This window comes from Syngnathus typhle, linkage group LG1, assembly GCF_033458585.1.
Source record: "Syngnathus typhle isolate RoL2023-S1 ecotype Sweden linkage group LG1, RoL_Styp_1.0, whole genome shotgun sequence".
Taxonomy (NCBI): domain Eukaryota; kingdom Metazoa; phylum Chordata; class Actinopteri; order Syngnathiformes; family Syngnathidae; genus Syngnathus; species Syngnathus typhle.
Genome location: NC_083738.1, coordinates 17710665 through 17728872, shown reverse-complemented (window position 1 = coordinate 17728872; position 18208 = coordinate 17710665). Strand labels below are relative to the sequence as shown.

Here is an 18208-nt window from a genome sequence, read left to right as displayed (position 1 = left end):
GACACACGAACAGAAACTATGACAATATGGACACGATTGGGGATGAGTTGTGACATCTTCAGCGCCAATCCAATTTCCAAGACGATCTATCGGGTCAAAATGATTCACTGAGATGTGTAGAAAAGATCTAGCCTTCAAGAACAAAGACATTTTGTTAAATTGTACAAAACTATGAAATTTATCTCGTCTGCTGAACCTTTGACCCTCGATGTGCCCTTATTTCAAGAGTGTCACAGCCCTCCCCTGCCTGTTGTGGGAGGTTTCCCACGGGAGGGAAAGGTGGGTCCACCTGCGTGATGGCACCTGTGGTGTTAAATTCTTTGTGCTGTGCTCATTCTTTCTCCTTGCTCTCTCCTCACGACAGGTAACATTTTTGGGTTTGTCTTCAGTTCGTCTTCTGTTCCAGTTGTCTTTGCTTGACACATGGGACTTGCATACCTGGGTATTCATTTTGGGATCGAACTATTATCTTTTCCCTGCCTCCACCCTCGGCTATATGACGTCCTGGCCTTTTGGGCCACGATGGCTGCCTTGCACTACTCCACTTGCATTACTCCTCCTGTACTTTTGCACTATTATACTGACTGTCTGCTGTATGCGCAATTCCACCATTTCCACCAAGTTGCTCTTCTTATTTATTCATTGATCTTATCTGTTCATTGTCTGTGCCTTCTCATCTTTCCTTTTGTATTGTTTACTTGAATGTGTAATGTCTTGTCACCGTGGGATAGTAGGAAACGTAATTTCAATCTTTGTATGTCTTGACATGTGAAGATATTGACAATAAAGCAGAATTTGACTTTGATTTTATTAGTATTGTTTGTAAAATAACCCATTTTGATTGCCCTGAACCCTTTGAGCTATTTCCCCCATAATTCTAATGTTCTGATTTGCCGTTAAGCCAGGCTTGTTTCAATAGCTCATTATCACAACTCATGTTAAATGTAGCTTGAAACTGCTTGTTCCATTTACAACCACAAGAGGGCACTAACGTGTTATCACGAAATACCATATCTCATTTTGCTGGGGAAAACAGTCACAGAACTGATTAGCAGCCAATCGGATAGAAGGTGTAGAAAAGCAATCATTCACACCTACGGACTATTTAGTTGATGATTAAAATATGGTTTTGGTGAATGTGTATGTATCGTATGGATTATTTGGGTTTTGTAAATAAATTGTAAAAAACCACTACATCCGTGTGTTACGCCATACTCATTACAAAGGCCCATCTAGGACCCCGTTACAGATTTTAAAACCCTACAATAAAAAATAATGAATCCCATTTCTGAATAACATATTTACATCTATTACCTCACTTTTATTTTTCTCTCAATGTGAAAAAGCAGACTCTTCATTTACAACAACCTCTCCAAACATGACTTCATTTACCGTCCACATACTGCTTACACATTCTGGGGTGCCTTTAAATCAGCACTTTCCATCAGAAACATTCAAAAATATGGCCTGGATTGTCAATTAAAACAAAACTGAGACAAAATAATAATCTAAGGCACTAAAACTCTTATCCACGTTTTCCAACTAAAGCCTTAAATATCTGCAACAATAGACATTTACTGTATTATGAATACATGTAGCAACATTAGAAAGCAAACTGATGATTAAACATCAGGATATAATACATCGCATCATTCTTTACCAAAAATACCGGCGCTCATATATGCAGTCTGGTTAAGATTAGACAGTGAAGCTTGGTTTATCTCGAGAGATGATTAACATACAAAATCCCATTGGCACAATGATGTCCTCTTATGGCTAATCTGCAGTTGGCGTCCAACCAGGCCTGAGAGAATGAGAGCCCCAGTCATCACGGCCGATATGTTTTGATCACGTCTTTGATGGGCCTCCTGCAAATTGGGCAGCAGGCGTTGATCTGCCTCTTGAGCTTCAGTCCGCAGTCGTTGCACAGGCACATGTGGCCGCACGTATAGATGACCGTGTCCACTTCTTGGTCGAAGCAAATGGTGCATTCCCCGTTCTTTTCACAAGAGGGCCACTCTAAGCCGGCCAGGCCAGGAGAGACGGGAGGACTGAGAGGTGAGCTGGGAGCAGTCACTACGTAGAAGAGATAATGTTTCAAAAACACAGTTGGGGAAAAATTCTTTAAAAAGTCCTTTGTGTTAGTTATGAGCAGGGGTGTTCGATACCACAGACCGATACCAATTGGAGTACTCAACTATTCACTGATACCACTAGTGATTTTGACACTGAATTTCTGCCAAAAAACAATGACAGGTGATTTTAAAGAGCGATCCGAATATAGAATTTTTCAGTGTGTGAAAACAATGGTGTTTTTCTGTTCTAATTTTCAATATCTAGTTCCTGATCATAAAACGGCCACAAGCGGGCAGTGATGACAAGTACCGATACCTTGAAATAAGGCTGGCTTTTAATTTCTAGTTCCTGATCCTAAAACAGCCACAAGAAGGCGGCAATAGCAAGTACCGATACCTTGAAAAAAGGCCAATTGCGATAAATGGTGTCGCTACTCGACCGTCGCTACTTGCTAATTACTTGTCAGATTTTAACATAGGATATGATATTTAAAATCACATTATGTGTAGCCCATTCAAGATGATACATTCATAACGCGCCCCGACGATGTACTGTAGGAGTGTTCTCACCCAGAGAGGATTCAGACGCAGAGGAGGATCTGTTGACACTAAAGGCCAGATCTGAATCGCTGTCGTCTGGACTGCTGCTGTGGGAGGTGCCGGGAGATGTGGAGGCAGGGCTTGGCTGCTGCGTTCCTGGATCACAAAGATAATAGAGGTATGCGGTGATGCAGAATAGGAAGTGCATCATTTTTACTTAATGCTCGCTCAGCCTTAAACTGCTAGGATCTTTGGAGTCTCTCTTTCTTTGATGCTAATGATGTTGGGTCTCTAAAAAATAGTTCCCAGATGATGGGACTTTGTGGGGGAGTTTTGGGACTGCAACAGATAGATGAGCTTTTTAAAAACCGAGATTGCTCAGCCACCAATGACTGAAGATGAAGTTAACATTGCTGCTACTTGTCAATTCTAATGACCCTGTGGTCAAGTTGAACTCATTCTTGTCATTGTAATGCCTGCTTATTGTACAAACCTCCGCTCACCGCATTGTAGTTTGTCAAAGCCATATCACTGGATCCATTCCAGATGGATCTTATAAAACCGTTTTATCTCGTGTGTTAAATCACGATCTGTGAATATTCCCGTATTACTCTCGAGAAATGTTTTCCCCCAACCCTAAAATGATAGATGATCCAGTCCCATAAACCATTTGGTGAACCACAAATAATCTTCCAACCATCAAATGGATGGAGAAACAAACAAACACAAATACTGTGTAGCGCTGCATGACTTTATTTTCCTTGGGGTATTTATTTTCTCCTTTTGTTGTTCAAGTCACGATGGAACAGTTTCCCGCGCCCACGAGTTAAAAATGGATGAGTCCCGTCATCTTAGGTCATTCTCTATGTACCAGGAAGTGGCCTCCTCTAAATAATTCTTTTCACTTCGACTGTTTGTCTCACAATGGAACGATTGCTTTGCCAGAGAATCATAAATGGTTGTGTCTTGCGTCATGCTGTGTAGAGCAGGAAAGGGCCATTTTAGAAACAGAAGGGCATAAAACAATAATAAAGTGCTCCATGAATTTTTCACTTATTGTAACAAACAACCTTGGCAGAGGGCGACGTTCCACTTTGTTCTCTTTTAGTTTAACGCTTGTTTAACGCTTTTGGGGCCTAAACGGATCCCGTTTGTTGCTTCTTTTTTTGCTTGCTTTATATTCTGGTTCTGCTTCAGCTCATCAGCAAGCTCTGCAAAAAACTTGTAGCAATCCTGATAGTTTGAATCTACACGTGTTGGAGGAGGGACAATCCTGCTCGAAACTTACCGAGTATCCTGAGTCTGTTGACAGCCCCATGCAAGGCGAAGAAGGCCCACAGCACCTGAGAAGAGTCCACACAAAGCAGCCTGCCGCGTCCCACTCCGTTCACCCCGTGATGCACCTCTCCGCTGGGCAGCAGGCTAAAGCTGAGTACGTCCCCGGAGCACGGCATGGGAAAGCCGCGATGCACCACCCAGTACTCCTTGCGGTCCAGCAGAACCTCGGGGTCGGCCGGCAGGTCACCGGCGTGCAGGCTGGCCGGGTCACAGGACGTCAAACCAAACAAGAGCGCCCCGAAGTAAGGCAGACCCAGATGGCCAACCTCTACGTATAAAGTTTCTCCTTGGTGTAGCGGCCGATCGCTGAACACAAGAGTCCGACTGCTGTCCAGAAAGTGAATACAGGCGGCCGAGCGGTCCGCGGACAGTATGATGTCGGAACCGCGGATGGGGTGAAAGTGCAGGTCGCCGTCCAGCGAGGAGGGGAGGCTGCGGACCACTCGGGACAATCCGCTGGAGGCAGATGAGGCTGGCTTGGTGGAGGATGAGTTGGACGAACACCAAGGGATGAACTGAGTGTAAGTATGGAGCTGGATGTTGGCCATCTTGGCGGCGGCGGCCTGGTTGTTCTCCAGTTGATTGTTGCTGTAATTGGCAGAGTCGTGGCTGCTCTGGGGCAGATAGGCACTCAGGCGGGCCGCGCTCAGGCAGCTCGATCTAACGCTCTCGGCAAACGTGCTTTCTGTATGGGCAGAAAAAGTGCATGACTTGATGATATAAGAATCGTCTCTTGGAAAAGCCTGAGCCATGAAACTCGAGGGCTGGAAATGCATCCCAATGAGTGGCAGCACTCTAAAGATTGGTGTGTTTAGACGCAAACTTTCCTCTACAATGTTGCTGTTGTGCGACTACAAAAATTTAGCTTTACACAGAGTTTTACATAACGCGGGTTGCATAATTAGCAGGGGCTTTTTCCAGTTGAATACAAATAGCTCCACAAATCCAATGGCCATTTTATTACGGTGCCCGTGATTTTCCTTCGTTACTATCAACTCACTACACTGCTGCATTGTAGCGGTTTTGTAACACAAGTGCTGTAAACCAATCTGGCACTAGTCCTGTCTCATTTGAATTACGGTCCATTCCTTCATGACTATTTCTAGTGATGGCGTAGAGCAGATGAGTTCACTGGCCCCTCACCAAAGCTCCTGGGATCTGCCGCCTTGACCAAACATGGCTATAGCTCCTGTCAGACTGAATATAAACACAGTCGGGGAGGGAACTACAGGGCAGGCGGTGATGGAAACACAAAGGGGCCCAATGAAGCGCAACAAAGAAATGGCGAAAGTCTGTTGAAGGAGTGAGAGATTCGGCCAAATGGAGACTGGGTATCGCCCATGTATGTTGCTGCTCACTCCGTGATGCTACTACCTATATGTCCAGTCCAAAGTTGACATTGGAACTGGCCGGCACAGCTGCTCTCTGCCCTCTTTGGAAGCTGCTTAAATTAGCTCTGTATTTATTGACACTATGTAAATATGTTCCTGAGGTTTAGTAGTGCCAGCGGTCAAAGCAATGTTCAACCGTCATGAGCTTTCAAGTTGACCTTTTAAGTTGATCTTTTAAGTAAGTACAATTAAAATATAACTTAATTGTCTTTATTAGAAAAGACTTATTCCCTTGAGTAAAAAATGCAACATTTATTTATTCTTCTATTTGGACTCATTATATAGTTTATAATGATAATAATTACCGATCAAAATAATTCCAAATACTTCCAAATATTCTTATGGTTGCGGTGCCTTTTATTGAGCCGTGTAGGCTGACTTCTATTAAAGTCAATGGAGCAACCCAATCGGATTATTATTGTCTTCATACAGCAGGATTTATGATACTGCAATTGTATTGTACATCATTTTAATAGTGCTATGAATGCTGCTAAGTGTATTGGCTCAGATTGAGGAAGCTTGTTGAGACAGTTTAACGTGACACTTACCCAGCAGCGTGACCTCCTGAGTGATGCCGTAAATATCGATGATGGCCCAGAGCGGGCAGCCAATGCTGAGGCCGCAGTGGAAGAGGATTGGCTCGCCATCGTTGATGCTGTAGAAAACCCTCCCGTGACGATCGGCCCAGAAGGCCAGCACGCTGTCCTTCAGGGCAAGTCTCTCTGGCAGCGCCTTGGCCCAGTAACCGGGCCGTGTCACCAAATCTGGACAAGCGTACTTGGGGATGTCGGATATGATCAGGTCGCTGGGGTCTAGGCTGGTGAAGCCAAAGCGTAGCGCTCCGCTCCAGCCGGTGTGCACACCGGTGAGACGAAGCCTCACCTGAATCAGAAGCATGATTAGGGATGTACATAAGGATGTGAAAACGCCTCTGCTAACATCTCAGTTATTTGCGGGTGCAAGTGAAGGCACGGTGAAACGGCCAATTTATTTTAAAAATATGAACTTCTGCAACAAGTCGAAGCAAACCGACCTTCTCGTAGAGATGGACGGGCCTGTGACTGAAGGTGATTCCATTGCAGAAGCTGTTCTTGCGAGTGGCACGGCGAAGCTGCCCATCCAGCCGGATGTTCTTGCCTTTGGCGTGGGGGTGAAAGCGGGGGGACTCCATACTGACGCTAACTGGATGCGCCGACCTTCTCTCATGTGCGGTCACATTGTTGGGCAAGGTGTAGTACTGCCTGTTTGCCACTGGACGGGTTTGCAGAGTCGCATCTGCAAATTTAGCGTCAAACCAGAGAAGTTGATGAATAACCCAAATACGAATGTCATTAGCAGAGATGGCTAAATAAAGATGTATTTCTTATTAAGTGCAATCGGACAATTTCCCGCATGTAGCACCCGTGCCGCTCTCTCAAGCAACACAATGTGCCACGCCGCCCTGGTTGGGAATCGCTGCTATAGAGGGCAAAGGCCACGTATTTAAAAGAGCCCACAGAGTCTTAGACACTTCCTTTCCCACACTGACACTATGCACCTCGCAACAACCTCTTTGAACACATAACACAGCTTGAAGAAGAACTTGTTGTACCAAACACTGCAATCGCACAGTACAAAACCACAGAAGGGATAGTACGTATTTACATACGTAAGCACGAATATCCAACTAATCTATTGATTTTTAACATTCAACGTAGTAGCTCAAATTTTGTTTCATATGTTTATTTTCTTTGTCGAATTTATAAATCATATATAATGACGCATAATACAATAAACATTGACAGTAATTATAATATGAAACGCAACGATATAATAAATAAAATAATGATATATTTTTGAATTGTTAATTTTCACCATTACTGAATATACAGTACTTTTTAAAGTATTATCCTGTATGTGTTTTGACATGACGCAATTTGTAAAGCCATACTGAAAATATTAGTGGTCAAATGATTCACGGTAACACAGAAAATTGCAGAAATGTTTTGTTTGTGTGAGTATGCCGTTACAATTAATCATGGCCAAAGTATTTTACTACTGTAGTCATTGGTGCTTGAATGAACCAAATCTGCCAAACATTTTCAAGTGGTGATAGAAACTGAAGGTCTTTCAGATGAGAAAATGCCGCCATCCCCAAAGAGAGTATTTACAAAGCCAACGCTGAAAAGGTCACATCGCACAAGACAATAGATAATCACATCAAGAGAAAGTCACGTCTTCACGTGCTGGTGTTGATCTTTTTAATGTGCAAAAGACTGACAAAATCCTTGGCCAGCAGCATAAACAAACTCAATAGCCCTCTTATTGTCTCCTCATAGTCCAGGAAAGATTCCCACTGTTCACAAGATTTATCCTTTATTGCAGTGTCATACAATGCAGCGCCCCAAGACATTCTATTGTTTTGAATTTAATCAAGGGTCAGAAATCAAACAAAAATGATTTAAGACCATTTATTTTGTATCAAATCAAATTGAGCTGTATAATATCATATGGTCGATAATGTCAGCTGGTTTTTAACAAAGCGGTCTTTACGCAGAAGAAAAGTACATAAATGACTGTAAAATGTTCCACAATGCATGTCCTACTTTAGGCCTTGCCACAAATTATGTTTTTTGAAATATGTAGCAGTATATTCGAATGTGACACAAAAGTGACATGTTCAGCTGTAAGGAACGTTTCAAGAGTTATCGCTGTTGTTTTGAGTGTCATTAATTGATTCGATACTTATTCAGTTAACAGAATCACACAAAAAGAATTGCCGTGAAGATGCGACGCATGACAAGCACGAGGCGTTGGAATTTTGGTACAAATCTGAAAATGATTGTGCTGTTTTGAGTAACAGTTGAACTGCTTCGTGTTTCAACCTGGCATGCAAACGGCTGAGCCTCGTCTAGCCAATTCGACATACCGTCTCGCATCATAAACTGCACCTAAGTACAATGCGCAACCCTGTCACACACATTAATGCTTCTAAAAGAAAGCATTAAAGCCATTGTTACCCTGAACACCTTTCATGGACTTGTATGTACAACATCTGGATCTTAGTAATTAGATCAGTGCTGAACCCAAACCTGGTCATCGTCTCCTATAGCCATGGGCCGATTACCAGTTCACCTTGGTTTTAAAAGTCGAGGTTTCAATAACTGCTAATATACTCACTTTTTCCTTTTTGAGGGGCCTTCTAAAGCAGAGCACGATATGATTGGCTGCTTGCAGATTTGACTAAATGAACCGCCTCTTAATTGAACTTGTTTTTTCCTCCTTGTTGGCAAGCAGATGGGGATGGGGTGAGCAGTTACACGGAGGAGGGAAGGAGCATGTTGAAAGACGCACTGTGCAAACCAAATATTCACTTTCATTTTTATTTTTAATTACAATTGTGTTTGATGGGAAAACATTGTTTTTCCTTTTCTCAAAAAGGATATTTGAGCTGTAATCTTAATAATGTCAATATTTTTGCTTATCATACCATCAGAATACGATATCCGCGCATGCTGTCTCCCAGAGCAAGCTGTGTTCAACGTGGTCGAATGCGAGAAGTCAGTGAATGGGGAAAACTTCTCCAATTTGGTTGATATTGTCCATCATCCACCTGCTCTGCACACAATGCAGGTGATCCCGGTGGATAACTTAATAAAATCTTCTCAGAAAGATAGCCAAGGGTTTGGAGAGGATATTGCGGTCCGTGCAGAGGAGCTACACAAGGAGCCAATTTATTTTAGTCCCTTCCCTTTTTGGGGCAAGAGAGTTAAAGACATTCACTAATGTGCTGTGGGCTAAAATGCTAGAGAAAATTTAACTGTCAGTCCATCAGTACTGGAAGCCTTGTGGTCCTGAATGGTCTGGAGGACCATAAACATGTCTTGTACACCTATTGGGTGTTCCAGCTGTAAATTAAAAAAAAAAAACACTCCTCAGACAACTGAGGTAGTTCAATCCACCACCAGCTTTTCATCACAGGGAACTTGAATGCTTTTTTTTTAACGTGGGGTTATTTAGGGACTTATGCAGTGTGTCCAAATTTTTTTGTTTGACTTCAATTCTAGGACAAATTCTTATCTTTACTTGCTTGTCTTCATTATTTTACAGCAATTGTTTTCTGTTAATGTTCTTTTGTTATTCAAGTTCTTTTGTTGGTTGTTATTTACATTTGATACATCTCTTTTTCTTCCTTCTTTCCGGCATGTTGCAGCACAGAGGGGCACTTAGCTTATTTGTCTGCATACGGTGAAAACTTGTGAAAAATGGCCGCTTGAAATGACGTATAGCCGGGGAAGCACTGTAATCACACCTCACAAGCACGAGACACTTTGACGTAATATGGACGTTGTCCTTAAGAAGCAGGCCCATCGTCCATATAAGAGGGGGCTTTATTCTCTTTCCTCTCTAGGCTAAAGTCTCTGATTTTCAAGAGCGATTAGTTTTGACGGATTTTATGAGAATGTCACGGCCTTATTTATTGAGCCTTTGTGGAAGGATCCCCACGAGCATCATTCTGAAAACTTTTCATCACAGTGACTGTTAAGATTCTGGAATGGGACAAGGAGACTTTCAAACCAATGCATATAGTGCGTATCATGCAAGCAGCGAATGCTCTTTCTCACCAAACAATGACTAATTGAGTCCAAACCTACGCGTCGGAGGGGTGCCGGTGGCAGTAACCACACTGTATCTAGCATGAGTGTGGGTGTGGGAGTAGGACAGGCAGTAAATCAAAGCATCAGGAACTGATTATCGAGTAAAGTGCTTTGAGGTGTCAGGACAAAGTAGACAAAGGAAATGATTCTATTACAATAAAAACAAAACTAGTATTGGCAAGCAAGAGTCTTTGCCTGGCAATCATTTGATTGACTTCATGTGTTTTACAGTAAACGTCAACAATATTCATTTCATATGTACTTCTGGCTAAAAAGCAGAGCGTGGAGAGTCTCTGTCGCCAAAACGCTTCAGTGCATTCAATGAATAGGCCATGTTGAATGAGAGCCACAAGAACGTTTTTGTAAAGAAAATCTTTGACTTCACTACCCCAGGTGACAAAACAGTAGCTATATTATGAATTGTACTCTTAATGTAAACAGCGTTACTTTATGCTAATCATTTTTGTACCACTTTGACAATGAGTTCAAGACAAAACAACAGCGCTTCTGCTGGATAAAGCCAAATGACCTGTTTTTTCCTCCATTGCTTCAAGAAATGGCTGCATTATATAGCATTTTATACACAAAGTGTGCTTTACAGTGACAAAAAAAAAATTAAAGGCAAAATAATTTACACACAATAAAACAGAAGAATTAAGGACATCAAAACAGTTTGAAAAATCAGTAGTTAAAAAGAGAAATAAAAAGTTGTTTACTAAAATTACCAAAATAATATGATTTGGGGAAATAGTTTTTTGAAATGCTTTAAAAGACCATAATCGTAGTTTTCAATCTAGCTTTGTAAGCATTCATACTTATAATATAAGGATAATGGTAATTGTTCCATTTGGGTGCAGCAAAACAGTTAAATGCTGTTTCACCATGTTTGCTTTGAACGTCACACTCTCCACTAATTGACCTCGGTCTGCTGACAAGACATGGCATGATTAATCAACAATCAATTCACACAAGTGTCAGGACTTTTTAATATCAATTATCGATTAATGAAGGATTATGCCCAACTATTGTAATTACATGTGGGAGTGGTTTATCCATTTATTTTCTATGTCGCTTGTCATCATTCCGGTCATGGGCAAGCTGGAACCTAACTTTGTAACACCTTGTAAGAGTCACCAACCAATCACAGGGCACATACTATGAACAAAAAAAAACCAATCACATTGACACTTAAGGACCATTTAGAGTCTTCAATTATGCGTGTAATTGTTAAATCAGAACCTATCATTGTGTCAAAATCAAAACTTCAAGTGATGTGCCTTTGTATTCATCTCCAACCACGCCGTTCTATTTTATCATTAAAATTTGAATGCTCCTACTATGAAGTAAACAAAGGCACAAAACGATAGTTACAAGTAAGCTTGCTCCATCTTTAAGGTGGTCATGATGGTGTTAGATGGACCACCACAGTGACCCTCAGTTGCACACAGTCCCTTTGGGAACACTCAAGTTAAATTATTTATTGAGCATTTCGTGCAACAAATGATTAAAAAGATTACAGTCGGAGAAAGATAGCTGCAGGGGGAGCTCCAGTAGAATCATGCTCAGCTCCCCCGTGATGTGCAGCTCGTTTCCAAAAGCTGAGCGAGCTCAAGTGGAAGAAATGGCACCAAGACCACACGCTCACGCATTCACGCACATTTTCACACAATGATCAGCACAATTCTCACCTATTAATGGTTTGGGTGTGGTATTCCCCATTATGTCCACAAATTCCGCGCACTGGCTGTGAAATTAATCCAGATTATTATTGCAGTGCTCTTCTGCACATCCATGTGTACTGTCTCTCCTCTCGCTCTTTTTCTCCCTCTCTCTCGCTCTCTCTCCCTCCCTCTTGTCTCTCTTCCCAATGCAAATAAGAATCTGTGTGAATTTTGATCAAAACCGCCACCGTGTGTGTGTCTGTGTCTTGAGCGTGTGCCTTTGCTTGGAAGAGAAGCAGGCGGACACCTCCGAGAAGCGCGCAAATGCCCCCCCCCCTCCTTTCTTTAGGAGCGGCTCCCTCCCACTGTCCGCACCACTTTAAAGACACAGCAAGCAGCAATAGTCACAGAATAAAGAAACTTTTTACATCACCTCAAGAATATTTAGTTTTCTAAATGACAATCATCATAGCCAGTGTTAAAATACAGTGGCATATTAGGGCCAAGTGTTCATCAAAAACAAGGCAGATTTTATTCCTGTTATGTAGATTTATTATTGTTGTAAGATACTGTAACTGTATAGTTTGAACATAAATGATGCACGTAAATATTGGGGGGGAGACCGTATAATGACTCAAATAAAAATAAAAAAATACCAAATAAAAACTACCCATACAATTGAGTTAAAAAGTTTTACTAAAAGACCCAACTAGACAATACCGTCCATCCTGATATGGGTTTGAATACCGATCGCCATGGCCAAAGTCAGCCGGGTTACCCACTGACAAATTCCAGCACCGCTAGAATGCTACAATAAATGTCCAAATTGGCAAATGGCTTCAACTGGTGAAAGGCAGTAATTTAAAAATTGTTTTATTACTAATCAGTTATTCCACTAGTGTGCCGTATAGTAAATTCAGCGTGGACGATAGTACATGGACCGTTAACTGTCACAATCTTGTCAGCACCCTGCTTTGTTTTGTTTTTTTGTTGACGTCTCCATGGAGAGTGTTGGTGGGTGGAGTCTTCTGCATTGCACCTGCTGGCTGTCATCATTAGCAGGGTAAGCACGGATGTTATTGTTCATTGCTTGTCACCATTCCCCCGGCATTGTGTTGCTTTTGCTTGTCCTGCCAGTCATTACTTTTTTGGCATACTTTTTGCACTAAAGGACCGCTGTGATTTTTGTTCTTTGCTCTGTGGAGGGTTTTGATTAGTTAGTACCCATTGTCTTCCTCTGTCCACCTTTTTTCTCCCCTCAGCCCCAAATGTATGTTGAGTGCTGGGTTGTGTTTGTTTGTCCACCCGCACTCCCGCCATTGTCTTTGCTTTTGTAATCCTTTCAATGGCAGAATACTCATCAGCATGGTCAGCACTGCAAGCGGGAATAAGTATGACGTTTGCCAGCACACTTTGTCTCGACGTCTCATGATGAGTATGTCAAATACAATATGCGGAAACAATGAAGGCGGTGACTGTCACTTTAGTCCGTAACTGTACTGCATCAATGAACTTACACTCGAAAAAGAAACTGCAAAAGTTAGCCAGTTCCTTATTTTCTACTTGTTTTAACGCAAAACTAACCAATGCGTCAACTGATCAACAGTCAGCGTTCCCTAAACTTAAATGACCATTTGTACAAATGTGGATGTTTTTAATAAATGCTGTGCTTGCAGTTGAGTAGGAAAAACCCCGTGGTCACTACAAGAGGAAGCACGGTATGTAAAGGAGAAGCTATTATTTATGACCTACATCCACTGTTTATCTTGTTCAGGGTTACGGTGGCAGCAGGTTGTATCACGAGTCAATCCCAGCCAGGCCAATACAGAATGGAGCATTGTACTATAATTGAGCCCAGGGCAGATACATATATTGTATGCAATGTGAACCACTAGGGACAAATAACTATCCAACAAACAAGCAAAAAATGTTTGCAAACATTCTGATAACCAGTGAGTGCTATTTTAGGTCAAAATTGCAGTTGACTCTATCCAAGCGCCCAAAAGCCAGGGATTCCCTTCAAATGGGCTGCTTAAATTTAATGCAGATCCCACAGCAGTTATCACATTCATATGGCGCACCAAATCAAAGACGGCACACTTTTGATAAAAGTCTGGGCCATCATGTGAGGAAATCCCCGTTTTCCCTCTACCCCTCCCGTGGCCTTGACTGCTGGACTTCTCTCAAGCTGTTTCCTGTCTTCTGAACGACACGGCTCTCAGAGGAGTCACAGCCTGCAGGGCTTGGAGGACTGACTCAGACTATGAGCGAAGGAAGGATCTGGACAGTTCATTTCCCATAAAACATATTTGATAGTCCCTTCAGTGAAAACTTGCAAATTTTGTGATCTTAATAGGCAAAGAGATGTTTTCCATTGCACATATGCAATATATTTAGATTAGTACAATGAGGATAAAGCCCCTCGGGGTTTCGGCTGATGCCAACATGCTCACAGAGGTCTTATTCTTCTTGAGGGCAAGCAGCCTGTGAGAGATGCCATTTGGGTGAAGGCAGTTTGGATCTAAATATATCTGCGAAACAAAAGCATTTGTTTCGACCTCGTTGGCGCTGTTTGTTTTAGCAGGATATGGTGGCTCCTTATATGAACCTTTGCTGAATGGTGTTTTGGTCGAAGCGAAGCAGAACTGGACTCTCCCAGTCCCCCCACGCCCTCATCGTGGCATCGGATTGAGAGGCCGCTATGGCAAAGGATCAACACAGGAAGTGAATATGGAGCCTGCAATGAGCTCTGTAATCAAGCTTTGCCTGTAAACACAGCAGAGTCGCAGAAACAAGTGCTGATCCTCATAATGCTGAGCACATACACGCTTGTCTTGATGAGAATGGAATGATTGCCGTGTTGATTTTACTCCACACGCATGGATTAAATGCTCGTTATGGAAACTGCTGAATGCCAAAAAAAGGTTGACATTCGTTGAAAATCTGTCAATGATATTGGCAAGAAAGCGTGAGTGTGATAACTTATGTTTTCATACGCAGTCCTGTGCCAGACAATCAGCAAAACAGGCCTGCACTCAAATTCCCACTCACAAAGCACAAATAAATTAGTCTGCATTGTAAAGCCAAAGATAACAAGTTCATTTCTCACACTGAAGACATTGCCTGAAAGCAACCACGGGAATGATAACATTCTAATTTCTGGTTGTGGAAGATTTTCAAAAATGTTTTCAATCGACACGAGCTGTCTAATTGCCTTCATGCCATCGGTCACAGTTAGATGCCTTTTCATATCATTTTATGACGGAGGGAGGCTGCTGCCCCCTTGGCCACATCCTTTTCAACGAATATCGCCCCTGCATCTTCACACCACACAAGATTTTGCGCACAGCTATGTTTTAGCTTTTTATTTCGCTTTTTATTACAGAAGGATACCAGAGAGTGTTTTTTTGCAAACAATGTGATTATTTCCAAGATTTTCTAGACGGTACCTAGATGTCACCTAACGATGTAAGGATATAAGTTTCCCAAGTCTTTGTAAGAGGAAAGCAACAAAAGACACATCAAGATTAACTATAAATCCTAATTAAAGCACAGTATATTATAGCCACTTGCCGTCGTGGTGTGGTGTGGTTACTACATTTACACTCTCCGTTGACTGTGTGTGGTCAGTATGTGAACCTCCTTTTACTCTAACCAGATGCCTCCGGTCGCTGTTAGCACAGATATGCCACTCTGATTGCTTTGACAGCATGACAGAAAACAAGTGTCCTCTGGAAGGTCACAGAACAGCAAAAGGCACATCCTTGCTGATTTAAAGGCATAGAAAAATGTTAATATAATTCACAATGAGACACTGGGTCAGCGTTTCACTCGCGGAACCTTACACTAGAAAGTTCAAACAAATATGCCACAATATGCTGTTTTTATTCATTTAAAAAAAAAAAAAAGCTTTATTTTAGTCTTGTATTTATTAGTTTGAGTATTGGTTGTTTTATACATCATGTATTTGTGGAGTGTAAAACAAAAGAATATTATGTTAAATAAAGTATTATAATAAAAAAGTAACCTAAGCGACAGTTTCAAAATAATTATTTGACCCTCTTTCTTTTCTGCAGCCATACAGGAATACAGAAATAAATTGATTTAAATGAAATTAAATGATAGATGAAAATGAAGATTTTTGCTATGATTATACTTTGGTTTTCTTTTATAAACATTAAAAATAGTTACAGTTCATTACGGTATTTTTCTTATACACTATCTTTGTTTCATAAAAACGTTTCTTTTCTTCTTTTAGGTCATTTCGTTATTTTCTGGATTTTTTTGGATGGATTTTTTAAAAGTACGGTGCAGTGGATAAATTCTCAATGTAGACTCTGTAATTAACCTAACCTACATGTTTTTGAAAATTCTTACCGAGTCAGAGTTTGAACTCCTGATCAGAAAATTGCATTTGAAAGCTTTTGAATGTAGTGATTCTCAATATTCGCAAAAACTTCTCTCCAAACCCAAGCGTTGCTATAATGGACAAAGTGAGTCATGTGAGCCCAACCAAGCACACATGCATCAAAACAACAGCTATGTTTAATCTAAGATTTTATATCTTTTGGGGGGGGGCTCACATTTTCATCGGAGCAGCTTGTTCTTCTGCAGTGCATTCACATCTGGACTGTTTGTCTTTAACTGGGGCAATATTGCGGTTAGAGGTATTGCCATGTGCTCAGTACCCGGGCAGATTGTTCCAGTTTCCAAAAAAACTGGAATCACAAGACTCAACAGATTGCGGCAGGTTCGGTTTCACAGGTGCAATTTTAAACTGAGATTTCATTTACGCTTCATTTTAATTTATGTCATTTAAAAAATGTCAAGACCATTAAAAAGAAAAAAAAAAGAAAAAACTCAAATGGCTTAAAATGTTTAATGTTTCAATTTTAAATGTTTATTAACAGGAAGTATAAGCAAGCATGTCACTACAAATAATTTGGTGGATGAACACAACCTATTCACTTGTCTTGATTATGGTTAGGCCACGATGATTTAGCATGTTTTGATGGGAACAATGATTGCTTTAATATAAGCAGGCGGCAGTTATTTTGTTGTATTTGTTTTTCAGAAGTCGTAAAAAAATTTTATGTTGGCCTCTGAAGTCATACTGAGCTCTATTTATTCTTATTTTTTTTATTTTATTTTTTTTATTTATTCATTCATTTATTCCTCTTTTCTTGTTATGCCTGTTTACAAATACTGAGATACCTGTACATTTTGACAATGCTGTCAAGGTTTCATCATGGAATGGATTATTTCCTATGAGCATAATTAGTAAGAGTTTGACCACACTTTCAGATAGAATTGTGTTTGAGTTTAATCTTCTTTCAACAACATGTTCCTGAATCCTTGTATTTTCCCCATTGTGTCATTTTTGTCATTATGCCTCTTGCCAAAGACAGAATGTGGTGGAATAAGAGAAATGGGTGACGTGTGGTCCCCACTCCCTGTTGGAAGTTAACCTGGAAATTTTAGCCCCATTCTTATGGAAGCCTTAATGAACACATTCATTTACTGGGGCGTTGGGAACTTCTGGAGTTTCCACTAGATGTGTCTCAGAGTATGTTCTTACGTAACCTGACAACTCCAGACAGTCACTGGCCCCCGCTACTGAAATACAATGGGAGCAGTCAAGCGTTGAACAAGACAACAGGAACAATCCTTCATTAGTCGCGCAGGAAATTCAACAAGGTTCCATCTGAACTTCTTTAAGCCTATTGCTCATTGTTAGAATTGCATTTTGCTTTTTGAGTGGTGTTCTGGTTCTGGTTCTAGAGAAGCAGCAAGGCTTTTCTTCAGTGTTGTTTTAGGCCTCTGTGTCAGTGGGAGATGTGCTAAAAATGGCCCATCAATGCAATGCAATTTAAACCAGATGCAAGCATGGACAGTGTTCTTCCTCCATCTGTCCTATTGTGTCAGTGTTCTGTGCGCTGAGGAGCGGATGCACAACTGATGGAGAAGCAGGAAATACTCTCAGCCTAAAACAACACAGTTCGACTTCTTCTAGCCTTGTGTAAAACGGCTGCAGATGCATGTGCAATATTCAAGTTCATTCTTATAAATTCATGACCTACCACATTTTTAGCCACGTATACTGATAGCTGTAGATAATTATAAGCAATAGAATATCAGAAATTCCTGACTTTGTATTGATCATCTAATAACGAAACATAAAATTAACCTAAGTGCCAACTGTTATTATTATTAGTAGTAGTAGTAGTGGTAGTATCATTATTACTAGTAGTAGGTAGTAGTATCAATAATAATAATATTTTTTTAGATATTAATGCATTAATAATAATTATTCCCCAAAAGATAAAATAAGATATTCCTTAATATGTTCCACAGGAATTAAAAAAAAAACATTTGAAAATTAAAAAACACAATATTTATAAATTTCATTTACCGTTCAAATAAATAAAATATATACATAATTTACTATAAGAAAATATGAACTTGAAAAAATTCACAAGTTGACAAATGTTTTCAAACGATTAACAGTTTTAAAATACTTAGTCTTGATAAAGATATAATAAAATAAAATGTCTTCCAAATCCCCT

General features: G+C 40.8%; 1 protein-coding gene across 1 annotated transcript; it reads right to left on the bottom strand.

Moving 5' to 3' along the window:
* Positions 1-1300: 1300 nt before the first annotated feature.
* On the bottom strand, positions 1301-11944 carry neurl1b (neuralized E3 ubiquitin protein ligase 1B). Its single transcript, XM_061287667.1, has 6 exons — positions 11670-11944; positions 6378-6619; positions 5893-6226; positions 3904-4638; positions 2646-2771; positions 1301-2076 (listed from the first exon to the last, which is right to left on the bottom strand). The coding sequence occupies exons 1-6, from the start codon at positions 11698-11700 to the stop codon at positions 1829-1831; spliced, it is 1716 nt and encodes a 571-aa protein (XP_061143651.1). The 5' UTR covers positions 11701-11944; the 3' UTR covers positions 1301-1828.
* Positions 11945-18208: the final 6264 nt, after the last annotated feature.